The following is a 12,964-nucleotide window of genomic DNA, read 5'->3' as shown; positions in this document are numbered from 1 at the left end:
TCTCTTTATCTGATGGGACTCGATTCTCAAATCGGTTAATTCAACCTCTCTTTGTGCTCGCCATTGCCTTTTACAGTTTAAGATTGTTCATAGAGCCCATATGTCTAAATCTAAATTATCTCAATTTTACCCTAATATTAGTCCTCTCTGTGATAAACGCAAAAGGGGCGAGGCCTCTCTTATTCATATGTACTGGTTCTGTCCTAGCTTAGAGAAATTTTAGAAAGATGTCTTCATAACTTTATCTTATATTCTGAATCACCACTTAGAACCTAACCCTTTAATTGCTTTGTTTGGTTTTTTGGGTGAGACAGATTTACGTTTGAGTTCGACTAAGTGTCAAATATTATCTTTTGCTTCTCTCCTGGCTAGACATTTAATCCTCCTTAGATGGAGAGATGTTGCCCGCCCATGCATGCTCAATGGCTTAATGATATTATGTCCTGCTTAGACCTTGAAAAAATTTATTATTCAGTTCTTAATTCGGATATAAAATTCCTTAAGGTCTGGGGACCTTTTATTGAGTACTTTCATAACCTTCCTCTTAACTAAGGTTTTCTTTTCGGTCCCTTGCTTTCAGCTCTTTTTTTTTGGTAGTAGGCATTATTATCTTCTGTTTTTAAATGTATTTACAGTTTTGGGGGTTTGAATGTCCTGATTTATATTCTCTATATTGTGTTGTGGTTGGTCTGGAGTTTTTTTTTGTTGCGGGGCTTGGGGACGATACTAATTTTACATGTCTTCAATTTGGGTGCTTTCTCAATTATCTTTTTTGTATTATATTATTATTGTATGTTTATTTTTGCACTGTATTAATTTTCTTCATTTTAATTTGGGGGTTTTTTTTCTATCTGTAGCGATGTAGAAAATGCATAAAAAACTAATTAAAAAAAAAAGCAATGATGGAACGGCAGAACTAACACGATAGGCCAAATGGCCTAATTCTGCCACAGAATGGGTGGCAGGGTGGAGATACATCTCTACCAAAGGAGGTGTAAAGCATCCCTTCCCTCTGCTAATCTGGAGGTCACCCTTGGGTAAGGTGTAGCACCTACTTAGCCCCACCATCAGGGTCACATGATACCATGGGAGCAGGTGAAGGATGGTCCTATGAGCAGCCAGTGCATTTCACAAGTCCTAGTTATGCAACCACAATCTCTGAAGAACATTGATAATGGCTGGGGTCACCTGTCCTGTAAGGACACTGCCCAAAAGGTGGCAATGGCAAACCACTTCTGTAGTGACTCCTGATGAAGGGTTTAACGTCATCACTACCTCCTCCCATAGATGCTGTCTGGCCTGCTCAGTTCTGCCAGCATTTTGTGTTTTTATTCACTTCTGTAGGGAAATCTGCCAAGAACAGTCATGGTCATGGAAAGACCACAATTCTATTTCTTTATTGGGATACAGTGCATAACAGGCCCTTCTGGAACAGCAAGCTGCACTACCCAGCAATCCTGATTTAATCCTAGCCTGATTATAGGACAATTTACAACGACCAATTAACCGACCAACTGGTACGTCTTTGGACTGTGGGAGGAAGCCTATGCAGTCACTGGGAGAAAGTACAAACTCCTTACAGGCAATGGTGGGAATTGAACCTGTAAAGCATTGTGCTAACCGTGCCGCCTCACATCATGATCACACACGTTATATGACATAGCACATAATGGACAAATGAAAGAATGAGTAAACCAGAGTAGTTAATTGAATGGTTAAAGCTGAGTGGGTTAACAACAGTTTTTTTAAAAAATGTAAACACAGAAGTTCCATGGTTTACTTTACTTCTTTTCCCTTCAAATAAACAAACCATTACACACTGCAGCAAAATAAGTAAAATGCAAAGTGATGTCATGATATCTCCAAATTCATTGTTAATGCCCGTCTGCTGTCATTATGTCCTTGTTTGTTACAAGGCAAAAGAATGATGAAAGAAGATGGTTCACCGAAGAGTTAATTCTTTCTGTCTCCAAATACACCTGCCTAACCTGCTGAAGGCCTCCACAAGAAAGAAACACAATCTCCTATTTTATAAGTGAGACAGTATAAAAGTTATGTTGAAGTCACACAGGACACCATTTAAACCGCAATCAAAACACTAGTTTAGGCACACTGCTTTAGTAAAGACACCAAGACAATGCACAGGATGCAGAAGAAAGTCAGGAAGATAGAATGGAAAATATAATTGCTTGTTTAAAGTAAATTTATTATCAAAGGACAAATATGTCACCACATACAACCCTGAGATCCATTTTCTTGAGGGCATACATCCATAATAGAATCAATGAAAGACCACATCAGCTTGAGCGTTCAACCAAAAGACACAAACTGTGCAAATACAAAAAGAGATAATAAACTAACAAAAAAAGTTAGATGGATAGATAGAGAGCAAGAGATGAAGAGTTCTTTAAAGTGAGTCCATGGGCTGTAGGAACATTTCAATAATGAAGTGAAATCAAGTGAATTCACTTCACTTCAAGTGAATCACAATCAAGTGAACCTCTGGTTCAAGAGCCTGATAATTGAGGGGCAATAACTTCTGGTAGTGTGAGTCCTGAGGCTCAGAAATGTTCTATTTGCAATTAATTTATTTGAAAAATAATACATCGACTGTAAAACAGGAACAGATTTATGTAATTAGAACAAAATAAAGATAAGTTATTCTCGCTGCTGTCTGTAAGGAGATTGTACTTTCTCCCCGTGCCAACGTGGGTTTCTTCTGGGTGTCCCAGTTTAGGTTAATTGGTCATTGTAAATTGTTCTGTGATTAGACTAGGATTAAATCAGGGAAATGCAGGGTTGCATGGCTGGAAGGGCCTATCCATGCTATCTCAATTAAGAAATAAATAAAATATGTAATTTAAACGACTACCAACCAGGGAAGCAAATTCTCCAGTTCAAAGTTGTTCACTTTCTTCTCCCCACTGTTTTCTTTTGCATATGTATTTTTTTATTGAATCAATAGTTCTTGATACTCTATTTGGGCATTAGAAACAGCGTATCAAATAATTCCTCTGTTTTCATAATTTTAAACATATTGCTTAGATAATAAAAGCATACATTCTTGTTTTGCCTTCTTTCATATTTGGGTAGGATTTATATTCTTTGAGAACCAGCAGGAGTGACAGGCAAATAGCCTTTTTGGGTTACAAAATTTCCTAATCAGTGCTTCACACAACAGTGATAATTACTTGAAGTTAACTCTCACCTGGTGACAGTATTCACACTGATATGGTTTCTCTCCACTGTGAGTCCGTTTATGCCTCTCCATATGATATTTCTGTATAAATCTCATGTCACATTCATCACATTGAAAGGGTTTTTCACCTGAAAATGGCAGTTTCAAAGGATTACACATGGGGATAAGGCATTCAATTCAGTTTTATATCGAATCCAATAAAACTCTAAAGGCCACATGTTTAGGAAAGTAAATCAGCATTAATTTCAAAAATGCGTGTATTATTAAATACATTAAATGAAACACACTTTGCCTCCAATGTTCCAAATTCCTCCGCAACTATTGCCCAAATACCCAATAAAGTGTGCAACAAGAACTTTGCAACAATAAGCTGGGTGGCTGACAATAAATAAATGGGACCTTCTGTTCCCATTGTACGGCACCAGCATTTAATTATTCACTTATTTAGAAATACAGCATGGAATAGGCCCTTCTGAACCTTTCAGTCCCGTCGTTCAGCCATCCCCAACGACTCCCAATTTTAACTCCAACCTATTCAGAGGACAATTTACAATGATCAATTAACCTATTAATAGGCACATCTTTGGAATGTGAGAGTAAACTGAAGATCCCAGAGAAAATCCACACATTACACAGGAAGGACATATAAACACATTACAGAGGATGCTGGGATTGAACTCCAAAGTAAGACCATAAAATATAGGAGTACAATTAGGCCATTTAGCCCATCTAGTCTGCTCCACCATTTAATCATAGCTTAATTCAATTTTCCTCTCAGCCCCAACCTCCTGCATCTCCCTGCCAACCACCCCCCACCCCTCTATTCCTTCACATCCTGACTAATCAAGAATCAAACAATCTCTGGGAATACAGGCTCAGATTCATCAACAGCTCTTCATATAACAAGCCATTCAATCCTGAAGCTCTTTTGAACTTTCTCTAGTGTCAGCACATCCTACAACATTACATCCTTCTTTTTACATTCTAGTCCTCTTGAAATGAATGCTAACATTGCATTTGCCTTCCTCACCACAGGCTCAACCTGCAAATTAACCTTTAGGGTATTCTGCACAAGGACTCCCAAGTTTCTTTGCATCTCAGTTTTTTGTATTTTATCTCCATTTAGAAAATAGTCTATTCTTTATATTTTTTACCAAAGTGAAAGTACGTAACTATACAATTCCTGACAATGTATTCCACCTATCTTCGCAACATCTGCAAACTTTGCAACAATGCCATCGATTCCATCATCTAAGTCATTAACATATAATGTAAAAAGAAGTGATCTCAACACAGACCCCTTGTGAAACAACACTAGTCACCAGCAGCCAACCAGAAATGGGTCGCTTTATTGTCAATCTTTGCCTCCAGCCAATCAGCTACACACTATCTATGCAGGTATATTTCCTGTAATACCATGGGTTTTTAACTTGTTAACCAACCTAATGGGTGGCACCTCATCAAAGGCCTTCTGAAAAGCCAAGTGCACAATATCAAACAATTCTCCTTTGTCTATCTTGCATGATACTTCTTCAAAGAATTTCAACAGAAATATCAGGTAAGATTTTCCCTTGAGGAAATCATGCTGACTACAGCCTATTTTGTCATGTGTCTCAAATTAACCCAAAACCACATTCTTTACAATTGACTCCAACATCTTCCCAACCACTGAGGTCAGACTAACTGGCCTATAGTTTCCTTTCTTCTGCCTCTTTCCCTTCTTGAAGAGTGGAGTGACAGTTGCAACTTTCTACTCTTCCAGAACCATTCCAGAATCTAGTGATTCTTAAAAGATCATTACTAAAGCCTCCACAATCTTTTCAGCCACCTCTTTCAGAACCCTGGGTTGTTCAACATCTACCTTGATACCTTTCAGTTTCCCAACAACTTTCTTTTTTCCCTATTAATGCCAACTTCACACATTTCTGCCCCCAGCACTCTCAAATTTCCACAATGCTGCAAGTATCTTCCACAGTGAAGATTGATGCAAAATATTTCTTCAGTTTGTCCGCCATTTCCTTATCACCCATTACTACCTCTCCAGCATCATTTTCCAGTGGTCCAATATCCGCTCTTGCCTCTCTTTTACACTTTATGTATCTGAAGAAACTTCTGGTATCCTTTTTGATATTATTAGTTAGCTTATTTACATATTCCAACTTTTATTGACACTGATCAACAGAGAAAGACTCATGTTAAAGTGAAAACAGATCTCTACAAAGTGATCTAAATTAATTACAAATATAAAACACAAAATAATTGATTGCATAAATATTCACCCCTTTAATATGACACACCAAATGATCAACTGGTTTAAGAAGTCATGTAATTAGTTTAAAAGAGATCTGTTTTTGGAAACCTGTGTGCAGTCAAAGTGTTTCGATTGATTGTAGTAAAAATACACCTGAAAATGGAAGGTCCAACTGCTGGTGAGCCAGTATCCTGGCAAAAACAACACCATGAAGATAAAAGAACACGCCAAACAACTCCGCAGAAAGGTCACTGAAAAGCACGAGTCAGGAGATGAATACAAGAAAATTTCCAAGTCACTGAATATAATTTCGAGTACAGTTAAGACAATCAAGAAATAGAAAGAATATGGCACAGCTATAAATCTGCCTAGAGCAGGTGGTTCTCAAAATCTGAGTGACCACAGAGGAGACAAGTGAGGGAGGCCACCAAGAGACCTGTGACAACTCTGGAGGAGTTACAAGTTTCAGTGGCTGAGATGGGAGAGGCTGCACGTACAACTGTTGCCCGGGTGCTTCACCAGTCACAGCTTTATGTGAGAGTGGCAAAGAGAAAGCCACTGTTGAAAAAAGGTCACGAGAAATTTCAGCCAGAGTTTGCCAGAAGGCATTTGGGAGACTCTGAAGTCAGCTGAAGCCAAAATCAAGCTTTCTGACCATCAGACTAAACACTATATTTGGCATAAGCCAAACACTACACATCAACAAAAGCATACCGTCAAAACACCACAGCATGGTGGTGGGTGCATCATGCTGTTGGGATGCTTCACTGCAGCAGGCTCTGGAAGGCTTGTGAAGGTAGAGGGTAAAATGAATGCAGCGAAATACAGGGAAAACCTGATGCAGTCTGCAAGAGAACTGCGACTTGGGAGAAGATACGTTTTCCAGCAGGACAGTGACTACAAGTATAAAGCCAAAGCTACACAGGAATGGCTTAAAAGTTAATATCCTGAGTGGCCAAGCCAGAGTTCAGACCTCATTCCAATTAAATATTTATGACTGGACTTGAAAAGGGCTGCTCACACACGATCCCCATGCAATCTGACAGAGCTTGAGCAGTTTTGTAAAGAAGAATGGGGAAAAATTGCAGTGTCCAGATGTGCAAAGCTGATCAGAGACCGATCCACACAGGCTCGAGGCTGTAATTGCTGCCAAAGGGACATCTACTAAAATACTGACTGGAAGGTGGTGAATACTTATGCAATCAATTATTTAGTGCTTTATATTGTCTTTAACTTAGATCACTCTGTAGTGATCTGTTTTCTCTTTGACATGGAAGAGTCTTTTTCTGTTGATCAGAGTCAAAAAAGCCAAATTAAATCCAGCATGAGTCAGTGTTGTAAAACAATAAAACATGAAAACTTCCAGGGGAGGGGAAATGAATACTTTTTATAGGCAGTGTCAATATCCTGTGCCTTCTGAATTGTTTGGAGAAGTTTCAGCCATTGCTGTTGTCATTATCCCTGCCAGTGTTCTCTTCCAAGCAATTTTCTCATGCCTCTGTACCTCCCTTTACTCCACTGTAAATCTGACAAACTGAGCTGTAATAGCGTCATGCTAACCACTCCACTACTGTGGCAGCCTGCAATTCTAGAGGAAGTGTGTGGGAAATAAACAACCATGCCACTTTGAAATCTGTACCTTACAAATTAGAGCACTGCATATAAAAAAGAAAATAATCTGAAATGATGATATTACTTTTTCAAACATATAAAAAATGTATAACACAGTGCCAGGTAGAGCAATACCTTTGGACTGTATTTTCCCTATTATAACCAGCTCTATCACTACCTAGACTAAAATTACTCTAATTCAGAGGTTTCCAAACGGGTTCAGACTCCTTGCTTAATGGTATTGGTCCATGACATAAAAAGATTTAAGAAATTTTAAAAAATGAGTAGGCCTTTGGCTTCCTCTGCTATTCAAAAGATCAAGGCTGACTCTCTTTTACATCACAGCATAACATTGCTGCACTAACCTCATTTCCTTTACTATTCCTAAAACAAAGCTGATATCAGGATTAAATCTGGATGCTCAGCTGTCTGTGATTTCTAGCTGAAATTATGGATGGATGAAAACTACACTATTTATTCACCAAGCATCAAACCACTTTAGCATTTCGCTTATTTCATTTCTATTTGTTGAATAGGCTGAATGCAAATCGAATGCCATATTTGTCCACGTTAAAGTAGCGTCACTGTCAAAGCAATTAATTAAAGAGAAGCACTCCTCTTACACATGGCCAGAGGGACATGCATATAATGAATGACTAATTAATCTGAAAGATCACATTCAGTAGAATAAGAATGGTATAGTTTTACACACACTTATAATGTGTGCTACTTTCATTCTGCTAGAACTTCCACTGATTGAGTGAGAGGAGTCACAGCAAGCACTCACACTTAATCAATCTATTTATTTGGCCATGACAATGTTCAGACAGCAACAGTAAGCATCTATTTCAGTCATCATATACACACTGAACCCATCCTGAACGGGTACAAACAGAGATTCAAGAAGATGGTATACTGTCACACAGATGAACTGGCAAAACTGGGATCAATTGTTTCAGAGCAGAGAAAGTTAAGAGAAAATTGCTATGGTGATCTTTGAAGGCACAAAGGATTTTGACTCAGAACTGAAACAAAACTTCTTCAGTAAAAAAATAATTGATAACAAAACAGAGACACGGGAGGGGGAGGGGGAGAGATGGCTCGAGAAAACAGAGCACAAGAGACAGCGAGACAGTAAAATATGCCTAAAACAGACAGTAAAACATTATTTTTGCATAAACAACCAAGGATTGTGCTGGTGGAAACTTGCCACACTTTCAGTGCCAATAAAGCACACCCACTACTCACTAACCCTCAATCTTACATCTTTGGAAAGTAGAGCATCCAGAGGACACCCATGTAGTCACGAGAAAATCAAACAAACTCCTTTCACACAAAAGTGGGAATTGAACTCTGATCAGTGATATCTGGGGCAGTAAAGTGATTGTACTAACCACTTTGCTATCATGTTCCACACTGTGCTATTGTGCCTCAGGTATTTGTTCTCTGACCAAAAGCTCCAAAGCTAACAGATAGACAATAGACAATATGTGCAGAAGTAGACCATTCGGCCCCTCGAGTCTGCACCGCCATTCTGAGATCATGGCTGATCATTCACTATCAATACCCAGTCCCTGCGTTGTCCCCATATCCCTTGATTCCCCTATCCATCAGATATCTATCTAGCTCCTTCTTGAAAGCATCCAGAGAATTGGCCTCCACCGTCTTCCGAGGCAGTGCATTCCACACCTCCACAACTCTCTGGGAGAAGGAGTTTTTCCTCAACTCTGTTTTAAATAACTGACCTCTTATTCTCAATCCATGCCTTCTGGTACTGGACTCTCCCAACATCTGGAACATATTTCCTGCCTCAATCCTATCAAATCCTTTAATTATCTTAAACGATTCAATCAGATCCCCTCTCAATCTCCTCAATTCCAGCGTGTACAAGCCCAATCTCTCCAATCTCTCTGCGTAAGACAGCCCTGCCATCCCAGGAATCAACCCAGTGAATTTATGCTGCACTTCCTCAATTGCCAGAATGTCCTTCCTTAAACCTGGAGACCAAAACTGTACACAATATTCCAGGTGTGGTCTCACCAGGGCCCTGTACAAATGCAAAAGGACATCCTTGCTCTTGTACTCAATTCCCCTTGTAATAAAGGCCAACATTCCATTTGCCCTTTCACTGCCTGTTGCACTTGCTCATTCACCTTCATTGACTGATGAACTAGGACTCCTAGGTCTCTTTGCATTTCTCCCTTACCTAACTCTACAGATGTTACTCTAACAGATGTAGAATAACTTTCTGCAACTGTTGAGGCTTGATCTTTATACTGCATTGCCTGATAGGGTGATGGATGTAGAATCCATAATGGCTTTCCAAATTAAATGGAAGAAAATCATTTGCAAGGATATTTGGAAAGATTGGGAACAAAACCAATTGGATTACTCTTTGAAAGTCAAGCACAGATGCAGCATTCTAAGTAGCCTTGATTTACAAACTTTACAAATTCAAAATTGATGAGGACTTTGGGATAAGAAAACCGTTCCCTCGAACATAGCCACACTGTAGCTGAAATGCTCCTGCACACGTAGCTTTTGTTGTCGCACAACTGGAATTTTCTTTTATATAATGTTAATATAATTTTGAAATCTGTGTTAATAATTGTGAAATATCCTATAGTTAATGAATATTTTCTAGATTTTCTAAAATAATAAACATACCACACCCCTTACTTTGACACATTTTAAAGCTTCAACGTATTTATATTGTCAGTTTCAAGTAAAAACACTGTTACAAATTGTAACAATAAACAAAGAATGGAAGTCAGTAGCTCATTGTTAATTGTTCAAAAAAATCATTTGAAGTGCCGCACAATTTTGAGGCCATGTAAAAATTTCCTGCTCAGAGCAATGGTTTGTCTGCACAGCTGCAAAAAAAAATCTGAGGGAATGTTGGATAAGGAAACCATTAAACGCAGTTATGTTATTTTTATTGACTGCTTTCAAGTTTACCAAAAAGATGAATGAAAGTGAAACTCTAGGTTTAATGACACGATTAAACCTGTAATCAGACCTGTTCATATTTTTCCACATACAAAAACCAATAAGTTGAATTAAAACAGAAGAAACTTTACCAGTATGAATCTTTTCATGTCTCTGCAGCAAATACTTCTGAATAAAACGCATGCTACATTGACTGCACTGATACGGTTTTTCACCTTCAAAAGTAAAAGAATACTGTCAGTGAGCATTACAAATGAATACAAGAATACAAGAAAATGGAATCCTTAATTCCATGTAATCTCCAGTCAGCTTAAAATACCTCAACCAACAGCCTTAATAGTACTGATGTCAAGATTCATACAGTTTCATCAACTATAAAACATATTCAACATTTAGCAACATTACAATTCAGAGAAACATAAAATCTGAAGAGACTTTGGACCAAAAATTCCAGCTAAACCAAACAGACTCACAGAAACTATTGATTCCTAGCTTTTGAGGAGCCAATTTGCAAAGTGCTGATACAAACCTCAACAAGATGGTTTAAGGCTGCGGGGCCTTTCAGTCTCAAGTACCATCATAGGGGACAGACAGTGAGATACAGAAAATAAGCCAGCTCATAAAACAAGAACAGCTAGCTTAGGTGGCTGACAAATTTGTCAAAAGCAGCCATACAAAAACAAAAAAGGAGTATTTTAAACAATTTTATAATTAGTCATAGAATCATAGAAAAATACAGCACAGAAATAGGCCCTTTGGCCCATCTAGTCCATGTCAAACCATTTAAACTGTCTACTCCCATCATGCTGCATGGGACAATAGCCCTCCATATCTCTATCATGTACCTAACTAAACACCTCAAATGTTGAAATCTAAATCACATCCATCACTTTCACCAGCAGCTCGTTCCACACTCTCACAGCCTTCTGAGTGAAGAAGCTTCCCCTCAAGTCTGTTTCCCTTAAACTTCTCACCTTTCACCCTTAAGCCACGACCTCTGGTTGTAGTCCCACCCAACCTCAATGGAAAAAGCCTGCTTGCATCTACCCTATCTACACCCCTCATAAATAGTTAAAATACACAAGGAAATCAAAATTAAAAGCATAACACATTCAGATAACAACCTTTTTTATAGTTAAGTCATGGAACACTATAAATTCCATGTGTTCAAGACTAGTCTAGACCTGACCCATTGTGCCAATTTCTTGCCAACAAAATTAATGGACTTGCTGTTTAGATACTAATTTTAACTTTGCACAGGTATACTATTACAGATTCCCAGTGCAACGCTGAAGAATTATAATAAAATTGTGTTTCACTGGTACACTCAACGAAGAGTTCAAATTACAACGCAATTGGCAAAAGCTCACAAGAAGAGCAACCAGCAAGTTTAGGACAACAAACTTCACAACAGATGTCTGTACTTGGCAATGTTTTGTTTCATTATGGTACAGGATCGGACAATAAAACAGAAATTAGAAGAATTTGTTTGCAATGAATCATATTTCAGGAAACAACAAAATGGTAAGTAAATATTAAGCCAATTAAAATCATAAATACACTTAATATTTTGACAATATTTTTCAGATATTAGAACACACCTAATTATACAAGTATTTTAAATTTGACCTTGAATGATTTAGTGTACAAGACCACCCATACCTGTGTGAATGAAAACATGTCTTTGTAAATGGTAGTTGGTACGGAAAGCAGCATTACAGTGCTCACAGATATGAGATTTCAGGCATTTCAATCCCAACGATCCATCTTCATTTATTGTTAGAATCTGAATACAAAATGTTAACAATTTTATTCCAACACAGAATTTATTAGAAACAAGAGAAAATCTGCAGATGCCGTTAATCCAAGCAACACACACAAATTGCTGAAGGAAGTCAGCAGGCCAGGTAGCATCTATGGAAAAGAGAACAGTCGACATTCCGGGCCGAGACCCTTCCAAATTTTTATACAGAATTTATTGAACAAGTTTCCCCAAATACTTTCACATAACACCACCAATAGGGTGCTAAAACTTGCACATGAATTTCAAATACCACAGATTTAACAAAATAGTAGAATCTAGGGCAACCAGCACTAGAATGGAATATGTACCCAAGAAGAATAAAATTGTAGCCATAAATCCTACATTAAATACCCTTGAAAAACCCTACAAAAAACTGCCTTGAACCTCATTTATTTATTCAGAAACTGACAGGAGTCCACAGGCAAATCATATCTTCTGCATTCACAAATGTCATTCATACCCATTTACAGTGTCTTTTATAAGTATTTACCAACCCCACCCCGGGAAGCTTTCATGTTTTATTGTTTTACAACATTCAATCATAGTGGATTTAATTTGGTTTTTTTGGCACTGATCAACAGGAAAAAGTCTCTTTCGTATCAAGTGAAAACAGATGTCTACAAAGTGTTCTAAATTAATTACAAATATAAAACACAAAATAATCAATTACCTAAGTATTCACCCCCTTTAATATGACACACCAAATCATCACCGGTGCAGCCAATTGGTTTTAGATGTCACACAATTAGTTAAATGGAGATCACCTGTTCGCAGTCAAGGTGTTTCAATAGATTGCAGTAAAACTACACCTGTATCTGGAAGGTCTAACTGCTGATTAATGATGTTTTCTCTGAGATAGAGATACCTTCTGTTGATCTGTGGGTAAATTGCTTTTTGTAGATGGAGCATTATGGATTAGAGGTAATAATTTCAACTTAACTGTACATAGTTTTAGACTATATTGTGGTGTAGGGAGGTTGACCTCTGTTTCAATTGAAATGGGACAATTACCCTTACGGTTGCAGAGGTTAAAGTTGATGTTAGCATACTGGTTTAATCTGAGGCAGCACAGTAATGATCACCCTGTTAAAAAATGTATTGGAAGACTGTTGGGAACATCGCAAGAAGAGTGTTTTTAGTTTTGGGTGGC

General features: G+C 38.0%; 1 protein-coding gene across 2 annotated transcripts in view; it reads right to left on the bottom strand.

Annotated features, from left to right (window-relative positions):
• znf148 (zinc finger protein 148) overlaps positions 1-12,964 on the bottom strand; it is a 51,903-nt gene that overhangs the window by 7,347 nt on the left and 31,592 nt on the right. For both annotated transcript variants that reach the window (XM_059966365.1, XM_059966364.1), the window contains exons 5-7: positions 11,673-11,796; positions 10,142-10,225; positions 3,209-3,327 (exon numbers count right to left, since the gene is read on the bottom strand). In XM_059966365.1, coding sequence (XP_059822348.1) covers positions 3,209-3,327; positions 10,142-10,225; positions 11,673-11,796 — 327 coding nt within the window. The remainder of the gene's footprint in view (positions 1-3,208; positions 3,328-10,141; positions 10,226-11,672; positions 11,797-12,964) is intronic.

The sequence above is a fragment of the Hypanus sabinus genome, chromosome 4 (genome assembly GCF_030144855.1).
Source record: "Hypanus sabinus isolate sHypSab1 chromosome 4, sHypSab1.hap1, whole genome shotgun sequence".
Lineage (NCBI taxonomy): Eukaryota > Metazoa > Chordata > Chondrichthyes > Myliobatiformes > Dasyatidae > Hypanus > Hypanus sabinus.
Note: the sequence above shows the minus strand (reverse complement) of the source record. Positions and strands in the feature narration are given on the sequence as shown.